The sequence below is a fragment of the Calonectris borealis genome, chromosome 26 (assembly GCF_964195595.1).
Source record: "Calonectris borealis chromosome 26, bCalBor7.hap1.2, whole genome shotgun sequence".
Lineage (NCBI taxonomy): Eukaryota > Metazoa > Chordata > Aves > Procellariiformes > Procellariidae > Calonectris > Calonectris borealis.
In genome coordinates this window covers 4,647,866-4,669,203 of record NC_134337.1, presented here as the reverse complement: position 1 = coordinate 4,669,203, position 21,338 = coordinate 4,647,866, and the positions used below count along the sequence as shown (strand labels likewise).

The window sequence follows — 21,338 nt, the reverse complement described above, 5'->3', positions numbered from 1 at the left end:
GGCGGGTGATGCTCTGCCTGGAGAAGGATGGAGCCGGGAACCCGGGTGCCACGTGCTCGGCTCTAGCTGAGGGTGCACAGGTGGGTGGGGATTAGCAGCACTGGTCCTCTGTGCTGACAGCTTGGCCTGATAACCCACAAAAATAAAATTAAAGAGTACTTGGGAAGCTGAGTCACAACTTTGGTGGCCCAGGATCTCCCCCCTGTGCAGCACTGGCTTTGGAGGGGGAAAGGGGCTCCCCCGGGCGGCTGCACGGGCACCCGGCTGGCAGGCATCCGGGCACGGCCGGAGCTCTGCCACACAGGAAAGTGCTTTGCAGGGTTTTTGGGGCCGGAGAGCAGCAGGGCTTTACCCGCAGCAACACTGGGGCCGTGGTGCTGCCTGGGCCATCCTGCCGAGCCTCCCGCGCCCCAAGTGGGGACACCCCCAGCCTCGGAGGTGCAGCACCGCTCCCCCTCCAAATGAAAGGGATTACGCTGAAGCCAAAGGCAGGATCCAACCTTGCAAAACAAGTCTGCGCCCTCCCTTCTTCCACCACCCATGTCCCTTCACTGTAAGGCAAAATCCTGCCCCCGTACCTGCTCCCGCTGCCCCCTCCCTGCCAGCCTGGGCAGGATACGTCCCATCTCAGCACAGCACGAAGATGGCTGCCCGCGTGCCTGCTTTCTGCTGCCTTAACCCCGACCTTAGCCCTCCTCCGCTGTCCCCCCGCCACCTCCTCGTTGCCTCCTCCCATGGGGGTTTCTCTCCTGCCGCATCCCACGTTCATTCAGAAGCAGGAGGCGAAATTTGGCAAGCGCAAACCGAGGGCAGCCGGGGCCCAGCCTTCCCCGACCTCTCCTTAGCGCGCTGCGTCGCAGGGACGGTTCGAGCACGTCACCGGCAGCATCCGGCGGGGCGAGCGGCTCAGCTGGCCCCGCTGCCACTCTCCCATGAAAAGCCCTGGAAAAAAAATGTGCTGCTGCTTTGCATTGCTGTTGCCCAACAGCGATGACCCAACCTCCAACGCCCTCCCTCGCTGCGGGGCTGCTGGTCTCGGGGCATGGTGGTCCCATGGGGGCTCCAGACCCGTCCCTGCACTGGAAAGCTCCAGGGATGGAGGGGAGCAGGAAGGTGCGAATGATTCCGGTGAGGTCTGTCATGGGGGTTACAATTTGCTCAGCGATGCTGAGTACCGAGCTCACTGACAAGAGTGTTTTCCAAAAAACTTTTTTTTTCCCCAAAGCATTGACCTTTCGAAAGAAAACTCCCCTTGAGCAGTTTTAGCAGGGTGCTGGGGTGGGCAGGAGAGGGGCTGGGGGCACCTTGCAGTGTACAAATTAATCCTGCAGTGATTACACTGGGATTAATCCGGTGATACACCCAGGACTGCTGCACCCTGAGCAACACTGTGGGAGCTGGCTGTATTTTGGAAAACAAGGCCGTTTCTGTAGGTGTGTGACTGCACTGACCCACATTCACAAACCCTGGCATCAGCCTCCGCTCCGAGCTCCTCTGCCGCCAAAATAAATCCACCCGAGTCCTCCCAGCTCCCGGCTGCGTCTCGGGCTCCTCGGCGGGAGCGGGGTTTGCGCCCCATCGCCCCGGGGTCCGCTGCTCCCCCCTGCACCCCACAGCTCCCCATCGCTTGGGCTGGTGCAAAGATTTAAACCGGCTGAAAAACCTCCCTGACCTTCCCGACTCCGGTGAGGATTTAGCACTAAGCCTCGACTTTGCAGTTCAAAGGGGGTTTTGCAACATTCCCGGCATTTATCCCTCAGCGAACCCTTTGCCGTTTCGAAAGAAAAATAAATAAATAAGAGAAAATGCGTGCAAAAAAAAAAAAAACCCAAACCCAAGCCACAGCGTGCGGTTAACCTGCCATGAATGGGACTGTAGATTTCGGCTGTGCCTCAGCACAGAGCCGGGCTGTGCAGACTGAGCCGTGTTTGCTTAGGGTGCAAGCCATAACCCCCTGATCTGTCTAGCATAATTACCAGGCGCTGGGCGCACACAAAATCTCTGAACAAAATAACCTTCTCAAACCCTTCTGCGCGAAGCGGGTGGGGGGGCGGAGAGGCGCTGGCTCGCTGGGTTCGCAGTGAATGACCCCACTGTTTCAGATTTTCTGCTGAAAGATTTTGATGAGTCACGAGCTATTTCTGTAAATAATAATAATAAAAAAAAAAGGAAATGGACATTTAAAAAAAAAGGGGGGGGGGGCCATGAACATTCATCTTTTGAAGATGGAAAAATTAAAGACTTCCCTCCTCCCCTCCGTGCCACGCTCCGTCCCCGGGGGGGTTGTGTGCAAGCTGTTATCGGGGGGAGGCAGGGGGACAGGAGCAGCCGCGGGAGCACCGTGCCGGGCACGTCGGAGCAGCCCCACCACTGCCACCCACCGCGGCTGCTCCCGGGCGGCCGCTGGGGACCACGGCGTGGGGGGTGACAGCCCGGTCCCAGCCCGAGCATCACCGCGGCCCTTTGCAAGGAAGGAAACTGAGGCATGAAGAAGCGGTGCACCGGGGACGGGGACGCTCAGCAGCACCGTCCCTGCACGGGGCCAGGGCCGGCTTTTCTCCCCGCTGCTGCGCTGGGGCTCCCGCTGAGCACGTTTCTGGGCAGGGTCAGCAAAGCAGATTTAGCGTCGGGGTGGGGGCGACCGCCGGCTTCGGCTGCGCTGGCCGGAGCTGCGCCGGGGCTCCCCGCCACCCCCGGGGCACTGCGGGCGGCCGGATCCTGCCGCGGGCAGCGATGTGGTGTGCTCAGGCTCGGCGACAAGGTCCCCTTTGTCCTCCCTCCCCGTCCTGCGCCGGGGGGACCCGCAGGCCTGGGGTTGAAGTCCCAGGTTTCTGCACAGATGGGCACGAGCTGAGGCTTTTGGAGGGGCTGGGGTGGCAACAGCTTATCAACAGCTTATACCCCGCCCCTGCCTGCTCCCCGCATTCCTGGTCTTTTCCTTCTCAGCTACTAAAGCCACAATTATTTTTCCCACTGCTTTTTGAGACCCCCGGTGCAGGGGGCTCGCAGCCCCGGGCCGCAGCGCATCACAGCTTGTGCCCTGCTCCGGGCATGATGCGACGCTGGTATTAAATCAGCCACGGTCTCTCCGCAGGGAACACATCGCTGTCTGAGTGGCAAGAGAAAAATAAATCAGCTGCACGCAGTCAAAGTATATTCAAGGTCTCTTCGTACAGGAACTCGTCTATACCCGGCCAGCAGCCCCCGGGCAGAGGGTGGGCCGGGACCCCCAGGCGCTGCCCCTCCTGCAGCAGCCTCCAGCCCCACGGACAAACCGCAGAAGCAAACTGGCTGCAGAAGGGAGATGAAAGCAGGGAGCAAACCTGCTCGTGGCCCATTGCAGAGCTGAGGGCTCTGTGTGTGCCCTCTGCCCCTATGCGCTGTTTCGGGACCCCTTCTCAGCCCTGGTCCTGGGGGGGGATACAGCCACATGGACCAGAGACCCCCTCAGACATCAGCGGCTCAGGGAAGGGAACAGATCTCGGAGCAAGAACACTTTGGCCACTTCCCTTCCTGGCCCCTGGTTGTTGCAATTCCTTAATGCTCATTTAAAAAAAAACCCAAACAACCAAAAGCACTCCTTCCTTTTTTTTGTTCTTTTTGACTATTTGAAAGCCGTGCTGGCTGGGTGCACCTGAGGCAGCGACTCGCCCCCGGCCAGGGGCTCCGCTCCCAGCAGCAAACCCCATGTTGTGCTTCAGGGGTGTGCAAAAATCCCACGAATTTGGGGCAAAGCATCGAGCTAGCTGGAGAGGAGGGTGGTACCCTCACGGATGCGGGCTCCGGAGCACCCAGGAGGGAAGAGGAGGAGAGGGGTGGGTGCCTTCTGCCACCGTTTTTCTGAGTACATGGAGTTGCTCCACACCCAGGAGCTAAGGGAAGGGGATCGCTGGTCCCACTCTCTTCCCCCATCCCCATACTGGTTTAGCAATCAAACCAAGAAAGCTTTCATGTCCATAGCAAAAAAAAAAAAAAAAAAAAAGAAAGGGAAAAAAGTTTCTAGTTTAAAAGTTAAAAGCTCTTTCTCCAAGTGTTAAATCAATCAAAGCCACATGCTCCCCCAAGCGATCGACAGCCTGCGCCTGGCCGTGAGCCCCCGTGCCCTGGGGAGCTGGCGGAGGACGGGGACACGGCCTCTCTGCACGGCTCGTGCACCCATGGGTGCTGGCTCAGGCTCCCCGGCCGGGTGGCGAGGGGCTGGCGGAGGCACGTTCAGCGCGCCCCGGGAAGCCACCGGCGAGCTGGCCGCGGTTCAAAGAGCCCTGGAAAAGGGCCACTGGAAAAAAGATTAAGCAAGTTTGGCTGAGACGGAGCAGCGGAGGGAAAGGGGATATAACAGTCTATTAATATTGGCAGGGTCTAGACGCAGATGGGAGCCAGCCATTTCGCTGGGCTGCGAACCGAGGGGCTGCGAGGCGGCTGGGGGCCGCAGTGGCGGCCGAAATCTGCTCTCTGCCCTGTCCCATCCTTATCCCTGTCCCGTTTGCTGCTGCAGCTCTGGCCGGGATTCGGAGCGAGGATATTCAGGAAAAAAAATAATGCAATGGGCAGAAGTTCCTGATGGCGAAGCCCCGATGCCCCGGGAAGTCGATCCCCCGAGGGGGGTGCCAAAACCTCACTTTTTTGTTTTTAAGGGGCTGATATCGAGGCTGCAAACCTGGCCCTGCTTTCGGAGCCCCGATGAGCACCGAGCGCTTCTGAAGAAACCTCCAGTCCCCCGGCTGCGGCTGCCCGGGGGCTCTGCGGTGCGGGCGAGCGCGGGCGGCCGGTGGGTACCGCTGGTGCGCCTGGATTACGAGGCCTCTGAAGAACACGGACATGGATGTGTTAAACATGCGGTGGAGGGGCTTCACTGCGGAACTGGTCTTAAAAAAATAAAAAAAAAAAGAAGAAGTAGGAGAAAAAAATCCTTAAGGGCAGTGGCAAAAGCTCTCTTACTTACTAATTCTTAACTTCTTAATTATTGCTGTTTTATAGGCAGATCTGCGGTAACTCCAGAGAACATCCAGCAACTCACCTTCGCCTCAGCCTTTGGGAAGACCCTTCCCATCTCTGGACAGGGCTGTTTGGTGAGGAAGAGGAGGGACCCTCCTACCTGAGCTGCCGTTGCACTTTTCCAGGGGCCACTGCTGCCCCATCCCGTCCCGTCCCGTCCCATCTGCTGGCACCTATCAGCACGAGCTGGGTGCTGCGGAGGGCTGGCAGGGCTCTGCCCTGCGATCAGCACATCCAGGGAAATTCAGGCACTTCCCAGGTTTCTGCGATGCAGGGAGCAGTGCCTCAGCGCCCGGGGACATTATGGGCACTGGGTGGGTGCTGCCGGGTCCCCTCTCCGTGCCTCGGCCCCCCGGGGCTCGGAGGGGATTGAACTTGCAGAAAAAACTGAGCATCTCCCGGCTCCTCATCAGCCAATGCAGCTCTACGGGGTGGGCTGGTGCTGGCAACAAAAAGCCCTGGGTTTGGCAGCTTACGAGGACCGTACGGCTCCCAGCACCACGACCCTACGGCTCCCAGCACCGGCAGACGTGGGGCTCCGCTGCTGCGACACCACCAGCAGCATCAGCAAACACCCTGTGGGCAGGATGTGACCCAAGGCTGGCTGGCTCAGCAAACCCACCCGAAACAGGGATTTCAGCAGATGCCCCGGGTTCACGTGGTGCTGGGAGGAGCGAGCTGGTGAGGGGTAGACAGACGGACCTAAATTACCAGGGCTGCTGTAGCCCCCCAGCTACCCCAACATGGACAGAGCAGAGCAAGTCACTTCTCTCCCCTCTGACGCCCAGGCTGACCATCGCTCCCTCGCTGCTGAAGAGCCTACGAGGATTAAAAAAATGCAAATTTTTTTTTTTTTTTGTAATCAATAATCATAACAAAGCAGCCAGCACAGCAGCATGATAGGTAATTTATTTTATTGCATTTTATAATGCCATTGTCCATACAGATTACATGCAGCTAGATCTACTGTACAAGGGTTTACCGTCTGCCAAAGCAGACACACGGAAGTTCAGAGTACAAATACACAGCAATGCTATTTCCTTTATACAGCACGAGGGATGCGGCAGCGGCGGCGGGAGAGAAAGGGTCACTTTATACACATCCTCCCTCCCCTCCACCCTCCGGCCCCCTCGGACCTCGTCCCACCTCCCCAGCATCACCTTCCCACCCAGCGCCAAAGAGGATGGGGGGGAAAAAAAAAGGGGGAATAAAGGAAAAGGTGGTGGCAGGGCTGGCGCTTCCCCGGGGGGATGTCCCCAGCCCGGCACCCACCTGGGTTCCCCCCGGGGCCATTGCAGGCAGCTCCGGGGAGTGGAGGGTCCCCAAGCCCCCGGCTCTGGCCTGTCCCTACCTTCCCCAACACTTCCAGGACAAAAACCTAGATCCAGGAGATCCTCTCGGGCGGTGGGGGTGGCCAGGCCAGGCCAGGTGTAAACAAAGCAAAGAAACCCTTTGGTTTAACGCCGGTTCAGCTGCTGCTTCTCCTTCGCCTCCGCTGGCCTCCCCAGCAGCCCCCCAGTGCTACCAGCACCCCTTCCCTTCGAGCACTGGTTTCCAACCCTCTCCCCAGCTCTACCCATTCTAGCTATTCGGGGAGAAAAGAACATCATTGGGGGAAAAAAACGGAAAACATGGAAAAACTGAGTAATTCCTTCAGTGGGAGATACCAGAAAAATGCCTTTCCTTACAGTGAGGTGCCCGTACCTTCCCCTCGCAGAACTGCCCCAGGGGGCAAAGAAACAGGAAATAAAACAAAAAAAAAAATCCAGAAAAAAACCAAAAAGAACAATTCGCGTTGGTAGGTTTAAACCCAGTATATATATATCTCAATATATACAGACATACAATTCTGCCACACATTGCGTTTGGTCCTTTGTCCTTCCTTCTCTCCCCTCCCCGCCTCCGGCGTGTGTTTGAGGTAAGAGACGCAGAATTTTGTAAAACTAGCAAAAAATAAACCAGAGGGGTGAGGGGGGTGGGTGCGGGCGAGGCTGGGAGGGGACACGGTATCTGGGTTCAGATGGGACCCTGCAGAGGCGGCCGGGCTGGGTGGGGGGTAAGAGAATGAATTAAATTTACCCCTGAGTATCAAACCGGGCACGTTTCCCGTGAAATCACCCACCGTGATTCCCGCTTCAGCAACGGCCGGGGAAGAGGCATCACCTGGAGCCACAGGACTTTCCAAACCTGTGCATGTGTTTAAAGAAAAAAACTCCTTTATATTTATATATTTATTTTTATATATATAATATATATAGAGAGAGAGTGCTCTTTGGAGCCCGGATGGCGGCTAACGACCTATAGGAATATACGGTGTGGAGGGGAAGGTGCCGGGTTGCCCTCGCGGGGTCTGGGGTAGGGACGTGATGGTGTACGGGGATTTTGGCTGGACCCATGGGGATCTGGAGGCACGCGGCTCACCCCGGCTCTGGGAGCCGTTTCGGGGATGTCTGTACCTCTGGAAAAGCTTAAAAAAACAAATAAATCGCACCCCGAGCAGGAACTGCAGCGAGGAGGGCTCGCCGATGCCGGGCGCATCGTGCCTGGACCACCTTGGATTTTGCCCCAGCCGTACGCAAAATAACAGGGGGTTGCAGAGCTGCTAAAAAGCTAAATTTGAAGAGCAGGAGGAAGGGGAGGGGAAAGGACCCAGGAAGAGCAAACGAAGGGGAGCCGCTACTGAAACACCCCACAGAAAACCAGCGAGGGGGCCTGAACCCACGCACAGCCCACAGCCCGTGGATGTGGGGAAGGGCCCACCAGCAAAACGCCCCCGGCGGTGGGTGGGAGCCGGGGCCGGCAGCACTCACCACCCTCCGGTGCAACGGCTCCCCGCACCCGTGCAAGCTCCCGAGCGCCTGCGGCACCAGCCGTGCCCGCATGCATCAGGCTGCAAAACCTTCTCCTCCATGGAAAGGATGAACTACACCAGTACAAGACCAGGTCGTCCCCAGTACAAGGCCAGGTCGTTCCCAGTACAAGGTCGTTCCCTCCCCAGGGGCACTGGGGTGTCCCAGACAAGCTGGAGCAGCACGAGGGGTGACACCGGGTGCTGGCGCTGCCATAAAGAGGCACAATCGCTGGGAAGATGCAAACCAAAAACCCAAAACCCTGGATGGAGGCAGGCGATCCCCCGCCGAGGGTGAACCGCGGCCGAGCAGCAGCGGAGGGGGGCCGGGGGCTGCACCCCAACATCCACCCCGTCCATCCCTCCCCGCTCCTTCGTACAAGGAAAGCAGCAATGCGCGACGCCGGCCTCCCTCCAGCAACACCCACCCGCGGCAGCTGTAAACTTGTTTAAAACAATAACTTAAAATCAAAAGACTGGGGGAAAAAAAAAAAACCAAGAAGAAAGGAAAGCTGGTGGGGAAAACACGCGGTGCCTCCGGCCTCGCAGCCCCTTTGGAGGTACGGGGGGGACGGGGCTGCACCCACGCTGCAAGAGATGGGGTTCGGTTCGTGCCCCCCCAGCCCGAGCAGGGTCTTTGGTGTCCGGCAGAGCCGGCGGTGGTGGGGAGAGGCCGGAGGGCGAGGAGAAGCGGGCGGCCCGGCCAACCTCCTCGCCCTGGTATTCCGGCAGCGAGGGAGCGAGCGAGGCTGCGGCGCGGGGAGAAACACGGGTCGAGTGGAGACACCTAGCGAAGGCCGGCACGGCACGGCACGGCACCGCGCGCCCAGCACCCACGCACCGCGGCAGCCAGCACCCACGCGTGGGGCTGGGGAGGGCGGGTTTTGCAGGATTTTCTGGCTTTTCAGGGAGGGGAAAGGGCCCCTCTGCAACACCAGCCGGGGGGGGATGCTGGTGACCCCCACTAACAGCCCCCCTAGACTGTGCCTGCCCCCCCCTCCCCCGGCGGCTGCTGCTCCCCAAGGGTCTCAGCATCCCCCGGACGGTGCTGGGGTGGCACAGGGAAACAAGGCTGGGGGGGGGTTTGCTCAGCCTCACCGATGGCTGCAGGGGGGGGAGCCAGGGACCCCCCTGTCTCTGCAGCCACCTGGGTATCGAGGACGCAACAGGCAGCAAAAAGGATGATCCGAGGTACGGGCACACCCTGGGGACACGTCGCAGGGCCGAGAGCCCCCTGGGGATGTCACAGAGGTGACGCACGGGGACAAACAAGCACACCCCCCATGACCCCCAGCTGCGTGTCACATCTTCAACCCAAACCGCAGCCCCCGGGGTGCCAGCGCCAGGACCCCGGCACGGGGCTGGGGACCGTGTGCTGGGGCAGTGACGCAGCCCCCACCGCCAGTGTCTCAACCCGGGGACAGGCAGGGACGGAGCAGCACTCGGGGTCGCTTCGGGAGAGCCCGGAGCTGGGCTCAAAAAGGAGAGCAGCTCCACATCCATCACACCCAGTCCCCCAAGACCCCGCTGCGTGCCAGGACAGCCAGTGCCAGCCCGGCTGTGCCGGGGAGGGTGCTGGTCCCCGAGGAAGGTGCTGGTCCCCGAGGCCAGCATGGGGCACTGGGGAGGCCGCGGCTGCCTGCCGGGAGGAGCCCGGCGCTGGGTACCCACATCACCACCACAGAAAGAAAGAGCAGGGAGAAGAGGGGTGTTTGGTTGCGTTGTTCTCATTATTATTAATATTTCTTTTTTTTTTTTTTTTTTTTTTGGCATTAATACCATCTGTTCACCTGAACTACGGCCCTTCTGTCTCTAGAAACCTTTTGGTATCTTCCCATCTGGACGCACACGCACACAAAAGGATAACGAAAAGAAAAGATGAAAGCGGGAGCCCCGGTGGCAGCAGGCTCGGCTCGCCGGCCACGGCCAGGTTTGGCCAACGCGGGGTTTCACCGGGGTCGGCTTTGCTACCGGCAGGATGGCCGAGCAGCCGCCCACCGCCCGGCTCTGCCCGTGCCAGCTCCTCTGCGGGTGCCCCCCAGGAGGAGGCTCGGCGGTGGTGGATGCTGCCTCCCCGCGCCATTGCCCGGCCTCGGAGACCCTGCCCCGGCTTCGGAGGAGGAACCGGGCGCGCAGGGGGCCGGGAGCCTTTCCCTGAAGTCGAAGTCGGGGCCGCTGGGAGAGGTGTCACCCGCTGCAGCCGGCGTCGAGAAGGAAGCGGGGAGCCGTATCCTCGCTGCCCGGCGCTGGCGGTCGGCTGGGGATGGTCATCACTGCTGGGTGCCACCAGCCCCCCCACCACCAGTGGGGACCGGGGGGCTCGGGGAGGGCGGCTGCTCCGCTCGCCGGGCGGTTTAGCAACCTGCTGGAGGTGACAAGGCAAAGGGGACGCAGTCCCACCGATGCGCCGGTCCTCGTCCTTCCCCAGCCGCGAGACAAGGGTGCAAGCCCGACATCCAGACCACGGCAGAGGACTCGCCCCCGTTTCTGCTGTTTCTTCCCCCAAAGCTGGCTGGAGGCAGCACGTGGGCAGGGTCCACGGTCCCTCCTAGTGCAAAACCCACTGGGGGACGGAGAGATGACAGCGGGTTCCTGCCATCGCCTTCCCTCCCCGGGGCGGTCGCTGGCGGAGGCTCGAGCATCGCCGGGTGGCAGAGCACCGCAGGGAAGAGGGGACGGAGGTGCCTTCCCTGTGCCCACCGTGCACGGGGAAGGAAGGAGGGACCATTTCGGACAGAAACAACCTACCATCCTTGTTCACCAGTCACTAAAGCAAGGGAGGAGGGGAGAAAAAGTCCAGCTTTTGGGTTTTTGCTTCTCGTGTCGCGGGATGCCCCCGCGGCAGGGGTCGGTCAGTCACCGGGGCTGCAGCGCGGGGCAGTGGGGAGCGTGAGGGACGCGCCGTCAGCAACAGGTTGTTGCACCAAGGAAACCCTTTTGCTTTGTGGAAGTGCCTTTAAAAAACAGGTTAACGCCGAAGGTCACCTTGGGGAGGTGGGAGCCGTTGCTTGGTCTCCGGCCGGGAGGGTGGGGAGGGTTTGCCCCTCGGTGGGGAGGAGGAAGGGGTCCTTAGGACAAGTCTTCCACCGGCAGCTCCTCCTCCAGGTCCCTGTCGTCGGGAATTGTCACATTCTGGTTGGTGGTGGCCATCAGCGAGACGGGTCTGCTGTCGTCCTCCGCCTCGGCGGGTTCCTCCTTCACGTGCACTGGATGGCTGCGGGGAGGGAAGCCTTCAGCCTCGGGTACCCGATCCCGCTGGCCACAACCCCACGAAGCTCAGTCCAAACCCCCTCCATCCCCACGCTGCCCATCGCCCGGAGGACAGGAGCCACGGGAGGCGACGAGCAGCTCCCAGCGCCCACACCGCCACCATCCCTTAGCTCCAAACCCTCCAGCAGCCCAGTAACACCCAGTGGCACCGTCCCTCGTCCCCTCGCCCCCGGCCAGGCTGACCTGTACTGCTGCGGGGACAGGCGCGGGCTGTTGCTGCCGTTGCTGTTGACCTGCTCCACGGTGCTGCTCACGTCGTCGTGGCCCACGTGCAGCATGCCGCTGGCGGAGCTGGTGTTGATCATGGTGGGGCTGTTCAGCAGCGGGAAGCTGCTCTCCGCCAGCGCAGCCTGCAACGAAAAGCAGCAGCGGCTCGAGGATGCGAGACCGCGATGGAAACCGGGACTGCGGAGCGGCCAAGGTTTAGTGTCCCCGTATCCCTGCCAGGGACGGGACTGGGCCCTTACCTGGTAACTTGCATTAAGTGCTCCGTAACCGAGTCCTGAAATCATGTTTTTGACTAAAGTCGGACTCCTGTGGAAAAAGAGAAAGCGGAACGATGGACGGCTGAGCGCTCCCGGCCCGGGGACGGGGGGTTTGGCAGTGGAGGTGGGCGCGAGCGTGGCTCCCGGGCTGTGTCCCGTGGGAGAGGAGAACCCACCCTGTCATCTTTGGTGGCCTTCGCTTTTGGTACTCGTGCTCGTCGACGGTCCAGACAGCTCCCTTGACGTTCTCCACGCGCACGAAGCACTTGTGCAGGCTCAGGTTGTGGCGGACGGCGTTCTGCGGGCAGAGCGGGCAGGAGAGCTCAGCGGCACGGCCCTCGCCCCGCCAGCCGGACCCCTCCTCTTCCTCCCCATCCTCCTCCTCGCCCAGCCCCTGCGGGTCCCCAGGGCCACGCTTGGCTCTGCAAAGCCACCCGGGGCTACGGCAAACGCTCGCTCACCCCATCAGCGCCAAGAGGGTTTAGGAGCCGAGCCCCTGCGCTGCAGGTGGGACGCGACCCCATTTCGTGGGCCTTGGCCAGATGCCGAGGAAGACGGGGACAGCGTGGGACAAGGGACAAGTCACACCAGCAAGGAGCCGGGAGCAGAGCCACCCTCTCGGCTGCAGCTCGCTCGGCGATGCTCGGCAAAGCCGGCTAATCTCTTCCTTTCTTTTTCTTTCCCCCCACCCTCCCTTTTTGGTCCTTTCCCTCCCTTTCTTCTTTACATCGACCATCTTTACATTTCTAAATGTAAAATAAAGAGACACACACGTAGGCAGACAGCGCAGCCCCGAGAGATACCAGCTCCCTTTTCCCCTTCCAACTCCCTGCCATTTGCTACTGCCCCTATTTCATTACCAATTTTAATTTGCCTCTAATTAAATCCTGTGTATTTTTCCGACTCACTTGCTAATCCATGAGGGAGGCAGGAGGCTGGAGTGGAATCTCTCCGAGCTATAATTACAAAGGGCCTAATCACGCCGGGGCTCTGCCTTTGAATAAATTTCCTTGCATTAAGGTTCTCAGATTCTCTGCCTTGCAAATGAGAATGACCCCAATTTCAGGAAGTTGGCCTCGGAGGGTTTTTTTATATTTTTTTTTTTTTTTATTTCGAGTCCTGATTCGTGATGAGAGACTAATTCGTTACGCTAAAACATTAACAGCAATTTAAAAGGTCGAACGGGGGCTGTATAAACAAAGGAGCCGGCCAACACAACAAGGCAAAAGGAGACACAAGGACTGAACCCCCCCGCGCTGGGAAGTGTTAGAGTTCCCGGAAACTCATCAAATCACACTGTCCCCCCTTTTTCTTTTTAATTTAAGGACAAAACCAAACAAAGCCGGCCTCCTTCCCTCGTCCTCCATCCCTCCATCCCTCCCTCCATCCCTCCATCCTCCGGCCGCTGCCCTGTGCCCGCTGCCCGCCCCAGCAGGCCCGGCCGTGCCATCGTGCCCGGCGCTGCCGCGACGGCCCCGGCGAGAGCCGGCAGCGGGGACGGGCAGGCTCCTGCTCCTCCCGCTGTTTGGCAGAGCCGGCCCGGAGGGGAAACCTCGGAAGCAGCTCCCTGGTTCTCAGGAGCCATTTCTGGGGAATGAGATTTGGGCACAGTGCTGTCTGATGCGGTTTTTTGGGGGGAACTGGGAACCCGCGGGTCGTACTGGGAACCCGCGGGTCGGCAGCCAGCCCCACCCCTCGAGTGATGCTGGGCGCGGTGCAGAGCTGGGTGCCAGCCCGGTGCCATCGCCGGGGATACGCTCCCTTGGGGACATGCCCGCCCCGGGGGCTGAGGCATCCCTCGTCCTCAGAGCCCTGGCATCGCCCGGAGAGGAGGGCCCGGCCGCGCTCGGCACCGCGCAGACAGCCAGCCCGGGGAGCTGGAAATCCAAGGGGGACCCCAGGCACTGCTGCGCTCCCCGGCCAGCGATGGAGCAGGATGAGTCCCCGGCCCCTGCTCTGCCCTTGCACCATCTCTGCAAATACCCCGCTCCCTGCCCACGCCCGGGGGTCTGAGGTCCGGCCGGGGCCGGGTCGGCCGCTGCCCTTGAACCCCTGTCCCCTGGCACGCAAACACAGGACTTCCTCCCCTCGCCGGGGCCGGATCCTGCCCCGCGCTCCCCTTCCTCCTTCCTGTGCGCGCAGGGGGCTCCTCGTCCAAACAAAGCCCTGATTAAAGGCAAGAAGCGTGGCAAAGCCGAAACCTTTCCTGCAACACGGAGACGCAGCCCTGGCCTGGCAGCGCCCAGGTCCCCCCTCTTCCCCCTGTGACACCCCCCTGTGACACCCCCCCTGCTTCCAGGCACCGGCGGGTACGTGTTTGCAAAGGCAAAAGTGGAGATAAAATAAATCCTGGCACCGGGCAGGATGCCATTCAGCATCACCGGAGCCTGGGATGCCCCGTCCCCGGTGCTGGGTGTCGGGCAGGGTGCCGGGACGTGGAGGAGGTGCCAGGCGAGACCCCCGACATGGGAATCCTCCCGCCCGGTGCCGGGGGGGGGTCCCTGCCTCATCCTAACGTGGCTTTTGTATTTTGACAGAGTATTTGTTCAGTGCCAGACTTGGCTGCTCTGTTTGCTTCTCATCTTTGTCTTTTCTAATGATGTTTGCTTTACGCCCCCGGCCCCGCTCCCTGTGCCGTGCCGGGGGTCTCCCCGTGGGCCCCCACGCCGCACCGCGGCTCTGCCCCGCCGTGGGGACGGGGTACCCACCTTGGTCCCCGGCACCCCTGCCCCATCCCGGGGGGCAGCTGAGGCAGGAGACGAGGGAGAAGCTGCAGCAGAAAACGGTGGTTTTCTGAAGAACGGAAATATGTTGTTTTTTCTTGCGTATCCCCCTCCTTCAAAAGAAGCCTGGCCTTGGATACAGAAAGTTGTGAAGGGAATCATCCCCCCCGGCTCTTTTTAATTCCCTGCCGTCCCTTTTGGTGGTGGAACAGGAAAAAATGAAGAGCAGCAAAAAGGGAACCAGAAGGGCTGGGGGATGCCCCTCTCCGAGACATCTGCCCTTGGGTAACATGGGGTGCAGGCGAGCTGCAAAGAAAAAAAACCCCAAAACATTCATTCCTTTTAGGGAAGGAAAAAGGCATTTTCACCTGCCATTATCTCATTCCACAGATGGGGAAACTGAGGCAGGGAGTGGGGAAAGTGCTGCCCCGGACGGACCCTGCTCTGCCCCGCAGCGAGACACCGTCCTGGGAGCAGCGACGGCCGCACCGGGCTCTCTGCCCCAACGCTCCCCATCACTTCCCACCCTCTCCCCAAACCCGGGGGTGTCCCCACGGGCCTGGCCGGGGCAGCAGTGGTGGCGGCCAGCGATGCTCCCAGCACCGCTCCCTGCGCGGCGCCGGCCTGCAGTGCTGCGCGCGTGCCGTGAGGGGGACTCCAGGCTGACGCAGGGCCACGGCCAGCACCAAAAATGGCCCAGGCACCTCCAACTGCTCCTACCCTGCTCCTTCCCACCACCTTCCTCCCCACTCGGCACGCGGGGATGCTCGGGATGGTCCGTGCCGAAGCCACGGCCACCCCTATGACTCTGGTGCCAAAACACCCGTTACTCACCCAAAGTTTGCTGCAGAGATGCAAACCCCTGCCGCGGTCAGCTCTGATCTGCAGCAGCAACGCACGGGGGCCCCGGGCTCCAGAATAACCGATTCCTCCCTTAACCCTTTCAAAACGCGCCATCTCGCTTGCACCACCCCGCTTATTCTAATGGCTTTTTTTAATTGTTAGTCTCCCTCTGCCACTTTGCTGCTCGTTACCCTGCGCAGGACGAAGCTGTGCCTTAGCCAATACATGCAGCAGGAAACAATAAATAAATCCTTCCCGGCCGGGGCAATAACTGCTCCTTCTCACAACCATTCCTTTCCTCTGAAATGTGTTTTCTCGCTTCTCTCAGGTTTGGCGATTTCTAAATAACCGAGGCAGGAGCAGCCCCAGCCCCACGCGCATCAGCCCAGGCCAGCGACAAATGGTTCCTCGGTGCCAAAATCTTTCCTCAACACCTGCCCCTACAGCGCCGTGCACTGGGTGGGGGGAGCCGATGGGCACAGGCACCCGCTCGGGGTCTTGCGGCGGAGCCCCGGGTGCTCCCACTCACTGATGGTCCCCCCCCAGCCACCACCGCCCTCCCTCCGTCCCCAGGGACCAGCACCCGCCTCCCCGGCCGCTGCCGAGACCCAGCCGTCGCCTTTCGCAGCCCGGCTGCGGCATCTCCCGCTCGCAGCGTGCCACCCGCCCCGGGTTATCATTAACCTTATTTGCTATTTCGAGTGTCTCACTCTTTTCTCTGCCCTTCTCCCGGCTCTGCTCCAACCCCCGCTCCGCAGAAAGCCCCGGGTTTCTACAGCGCAGTCCTTTGCTATATCCTACTGCATGGACGATGCGTTCCCAGAGACCAGGGATGCATTTTGGGGGGAAAAGTGTGGGATTTACCCACAAAATAATTTCCTGCGCCATCTCAGAGCTGTGCAATGAACTGGTCCTTTACCACAGGTGCCCATATAAGCTGGAGCATCTCCCACAGCAGGCAGCCCCGGGTGGGACGGGGCGAGCCCTGGGTGGGATGGGGCGAGCCCCGCGGCGCCGAGCAGGGCTGCTCTCACCTTCCAGGTAGCCGTGTTCCTTCGGAAGTAGGCAAACATCCGCGTGAACCAGTTATAGATTTCGTTCAACGTTAGCTGCCTGTCGGGGGTCTCCAGGATGGCCTGGGAAACCAGAGAGGGGAGAAGAGCATCACTCGCGATGCCCTGGTGGGGTTCGACACCCGTCCCGTGGCGAGGCATGAGGGGCAGAAATGGGGGTTCAGCGGGCGCAGGGGCTCCCCCAGGACCGAGAAAGTGGGGGAGAGCGCGGCTTTGCCCGAGGTGCCCTGTGGGCGGGTCTTGGGGTGCAGAGCTGAACCCCGCGGCGCGGGGAGCCACTCACCTGCCGGATGAGCGAGGCGTACGTGAAGGGTGGCCGGACATCCGCGTTTTTGTAAAACTCGTGATTCTGTGCAAGTTCTGGAGGGGGGACAAGAAGCGGGTGAAGGGACTCACTTTGGGACCCGGGGACCGCGTGATGGAGGGTGCCCCATCCCGGAGCTCACCTGAAGATATTGGGGTGCAGAACTTCTCCGAGTTTCTCCTGCGGATGGGGCCCACGTTGTGTAAAGTGGAAGAGCTGATGACGGAGGGGCCCTGCCGCAGGGGGGTGATGGGCGCCGTGGCGGAGGTGGGGGGATGAGGTAAGCCGTCGGGGAACGTGTCGGAAGTGCTCTTGGAGAGGGTGGCACTGGAGACCAGGTTCAGCTGCACGGACAGGCGGGAGGGAGGGCGGGTGGTTGGGCACCGGCGCGGGGGAGGCAGGGGCTGGGAGAGCCCCCGGCACACCGGCAGCTCGGTGGGGCTGAGCCGGCTCGTGCCGCAAAGCGGGCAGTGAAGGGCTTGCAGGGGGAGATTTGCTGGGCTCGGCAGGGATGGGATGCACCCACGGGACGGGATGCACCCACAGGGACAGGATGCACCCACGGGACGGGATGCACCCACGGGACGGGATGCACCCATCGGACGGGATGCACCCACGGGACGGGATGCACCCACGGGACGGGATGCACCCACTCCCTGTCTGAGCAGCACAACAGGCTGCGTTTCACTCCTGCCTGATGCCTTGCACCGGCACAAGGGACCAGGCTACATGCGCCGGAGCAGAGTCAGGGCATGCCCGTCCTGGGGAGCCCGGCCAGCCGGGCCACGCAGGGCTGCGGTGACAATGCGCAGGGCAGGGAGGGGACAGCAGCCAGCGGCAAGGGGAAAAGGGAGGAGAGGGGGCGGCTGCAGAGATGTAGAAGGGCAGGAGGGGGATGCACGCTTACAGGTTGGCTGAAAGGCTTTGGCTCTGAAGGTCTCATGTGAAGATGGGCCATCATTGCTTGGAGACGCTCGCTCTCCTTTGCCAGCTGCGGGAGGCAAGAAGCAGAAGGGAGAAGGTCAGGCGGTGCCGGCAGTCACCCGCGGAGGTGCCCACGGCCTGGGGGAGCTGCCTGCCGAGCCCCCAGCCCTGGCTCTGGGCAGGCAGCATCCTCCAGCATCTGCACAGGAGCCACCTCCTGCCTGATGCTGAGCCCTTCCGAGAGCCCCAGCGGGACTGTGGCTCTGCAGGGGGCTACGGCACCCATTGCGGGGGGGCTATGGCACCCATCGTGGGGGGCACGGAGGCCGCCACTGCTTCAGCTCCGCGTGTGCAGCCAGATAAAAAATTCTATGGTGAAACGGAGTAATTTCTCACTCCTTCAAGCTGCCATCCACTAGCAGGGTCCTGTCCCCGCCACCCACCGCAGCCCTCGCTTTCCTTCCCGGACGCTCTGGTCCCTGCGCCCTGGTGCCAGCCGTCCCCGTCCCCTTCGCCCTCCTCCAGCCTCTGCTGCCTCCCGCTCACCAGCAGCTCCCTGTCCATCCACCCATCCCTCCGTCCGTCCATCCATCCACCCGGACGCGCAACATCGCTTTAATTGCGCGCTCCCGCCTGTTTACTCCCCGGAGTGCGGAGAAGGGTGAAATATTCACTGTGGCACCAGGAGAGATTTTGAGCCCGGCGGAGGCGATGGGATCTGACACCCGCTCTCTTCCCGTCACCATCCCTTTCTGCCGCGACCCCTCAAGCTCGGGGCTCGGCCGTGTCCCCGCGTGCCGCCGGCTCCCCCACCAGCCAAGCCCCCTCCCCGGGCAGGCGCCGGAGCCGGGAGCCGGGCGAGGAAGGAGTTAAAGGCAGGAGCCAGAGCGGAGTTTGCTGCAAGTTTGGAGCAGCTCGGATGCTTTTGCGCTGCCGTGGTGCTCATTAGAGCTGACAGGTCTCCCCTCGTGATGCAGACGCTCTCCGCCGGCACAGCGGGAGCTCCGTGCTGAAAACTTTATAATTGGTAGCTCCGGTGGCAGGTTCTCCTCTCTGCACACGCAGCTTTCTGCTCGCCCTTCAGCTTTCCCTCCCCCCCCCTTTTTTTTTCCCTTTCCTTTCCCTCCCCTCTTTAAGCCCCAGTAATTGCTTTCAACCTCTCGCTTTACGAGGGCTGGGGAGCAGGAGGCGATCGCACGGCTTCGCCCAGGCGGCTTCGCAGCCTCCCCGCCCAGGGCAGGTTTTGCTGCATCCCCCCCACCCCGCAGCCCCCGGTATCGTATCTCCGGGCGGAGGCTGCCAAGGCTGCCGCACATCACGGCCCGCTGCCCCCCCCGGGGCTGGCATCCCCCGCAATGATACCCATCACCGTGCACTGCGATGGCCACAAACCGCTTCGCGCTCCTGCCAGCCCCTGGCCGAACAGCCGGGCACCCAGGCACCGTCATGCCATGGGGGTCTCGGTGAGCGACCCTCTGACAGAGACCCCTGCCCCGTCCCACCTTCCCCCTCGATGGCTTTCAGGTCCCAAGACGAAAACCCTCCGTTTCCTCCATTTTCCCCCCTCCCTTCTCTATTCACCGAATTACGCACGGCACGTTGGGGAGTCGGAGATGCTGGGAAAGGCACTGTTTAAAGAACTGATTTTCCAAAAATAGCACCCTGAAGTTGGGCTCCAAAGACCATGCTCAGCCACCAAAATCAGTGGCTTGATTTCCAAAGAGCCCAGCAGCCCTGTGGTTCTCGCTACGGCAGCACGGCCGGGCACGAGGGCTGGGGCATGGGAGCTCACGTCCCACCTGTGGGCACGCACCCCCCCGAGGTGACACGTGGCTTCCAGGTCTGTGGCATCTCCTTGTACCCACAGGGATGCTTTGGGCAGGAGGGACGGCTTGTCCCTTCCTCCAGCCCCATCATACTCATGCAGGGACACTGGTGTCAGAGGGGGAACCAGTTGGAGGGTCCTCCAGGTCTTGATCCCCATCAGGAGCATTGCAGCACCCCTATTTGGGAGGGATGCTTAAAATGAGTGCCCGTGCCACTGGGGTGACTAGTTCTCTTGCTAGTGGTCCCCAACCTCCCTGCTCCCCTCCTGCAGAGAGCAGCCAAGACACGGCGTGCGGAGTTGGAAAGGAGACGGCTTTTTAAAGGCGCGTCCTTGGAGGCTGAGGCGGTACCCACCTGTATTTCCAGCTGCTGTACCACTTGCATCTGGACTCGACACTGCGCCGTGCTTCGGTCATCAAGTGCATGTTCTGTGTTGAGGTGTCTGGGGAGAAGAACACGGGCGTTTATGTCTGGACATGCCCGAAATGCGGCCCCTCCGCCGGGGCCACACCTGGGATCAGCCCTGACCTGCAAACCGCCTGCACCGCAGCAACGCCCGGGGACGCCCGTGAGGCGCTGCCCGTGCTGGGGATGCTCCGGCACTGCTGCCCAAAGCATGATGAGCAGAAGGGAAACTGAGGCACAAAGGCAGCCAAGCAAACTGGGCTGTGCCTCCGCTCCGAACCCGGGCTGGAGGGCGGCCGTAGACAACCAGCCCTGCCCGGGGCAGCCCCGCGGTGTTTAGGAGCAGCCACCGGTTGATGGAAAGTCCTCAAGGACTGCTGGCAGGAGGTGCCCAGGAGGACCTGAGGAGCAGGTTTCCAGGACAAAGGCGGCATTACGGAGGTTTACTTACACCCTCTAAGGAAACCACCTAAGGCAGAAGGTGACATTTCCAGGGTGCTCCTCATCCTACCGCTTTCGTGCCTTATGTTTATAAGGCATTTTATGTTCATAAAGCACAAGGACCTTTGGTCCTCACCGCCCTCCCTCCTTCTCGGGGAGGGGAAGGGCTCCCGGCACAGGCAAGCAGCCGGTGACAGGGATGCCACTTGCTCCAGAGCCAGGGACGTCCCGGCATCGCCTTGTGGGGGTTCTCGCCCCCAGACCCAGCAAAGCGGCAGCCTGCGGACGCACCCAGCCCCAAAGACGTCACACGGCCAGGCCATGTCCTTGCTGGGGTGGGTGCAAACCCGGGGGGGTCCTCACTGGAGGACTGGGACAGGTCGGAGGGGGGATGCTGGGTAGCAGGGCAAACCGCACCAGGGCCACCCCGGGAACACCCCAAAAGGTGGCATCCGACGCCGGGAAACACGCAGGTGTCCCAGGGCCATGGGCCAATGCTCTCCAGGACCAAGACTGAGATCCTTCTGCTGAGACATCCCAGGAGAAGGTGCCTCAGGAGTATCTGCGCTCGGTCCGGATGCGGAAGACGGCGGGAGTCTCACCCGGCTGTTTGCGAGAGACTTCCAGCCCCAACTTGCAAAAACAAGTTAGGTAACTGGGACCAGCTGCCAAGCCTGTATGTGAGCAAACCCCGCCGGTGTCTCAGCCCCGCTCCGCAGGGCTGCAGCTGGACCGAGCCTCCCGTTCCTCTCCCCGCACGACTGTTTCTCCAGGGAAAAAGCTTTTGAGAGCCCAGACTGTGCTGAGCGGGAACAGAGACGTCTCCCACTGACCCTCACGGGCTTTTATAAACCACTGCTCAAAGGACGCGCTGCCCCTTTCCACCCCAACGCTGAGGCTTTCCGAGCTACTCCATGGAGGTGATGCTCAGAGGAGGCTCGAAGCCGGTGCCTGGACTCAAAGCAAGGTCCACGCTGCAGCTGGGCTCAGGCTTTGGGAGCTGGAAGTTTTCTGTCTGTCTGTCCCACACCCCAACGTGTTCTCACATTGGCAGAGGGGACAGAAACGCTTCACTAGTGGTGGCAGGGAGGCTGCCCCTTGGGCACAGCAAGGGTCTCCTGGCACCGTGACCCAGCCCCGGCCATCCCCTGCCAACCCCAGCTCCAGCTTCCAAACCGGAGCTTGCTCATCTGCCCCGTG

At 61.3% G+C, this 21,338-nt stretch overlaps 1 protein-coding gene across 1 annotated transcript in view; it reads right to left on the bottom strand.

Moving 5' to 3' along the window:
• Positions 1-8,654: 8,654 nt before the first annotated feature.
• FOXP4 (forkhead box P4) overlaps positions 8,655-21,338 on the bottom strand; it is a 41,398-nt gene continuing 28,714 nt past the window's right edge. Inside the window, exons 8-16 of the mRNA XM_075173951.1 lie at positions 19,647-19,734; positions 17,449-17,532; positions 16,684-16,885; positions 16,521-16,597; positions 16,199-16,300; positions 11,775-11,896; positions 11,581-11,647; positions 11,297-11,463; positions 8,655-11,057 (exon numbers count right to left, since the gene is read on the bottom strand). Coding sequence (XP_075030052.1) covers positions 10,913-11,057; positions 11,297-11,463; positions 11,581-11,647; positions 11,775-11,896; positions 16,199-16,300; positions 16,521-16,597; positions 16,684-16,885; positions 17,449-17,532; positions 19,647-19,734 — 1,054 coding nt within the window. The 3' untranslated portion in view covers positions 8,655-10,912. The remainder of the gene's footprint in view (positions 11,058-11,296; positions 11,464-11,580; positions 11,648-11,774; positions 11,897-16,198; positions 16,301-16,520; positions 16,598-16,683; positions 16,886-17,448; positions 17,533-19,646; positions 19,735-21,338) is intronic.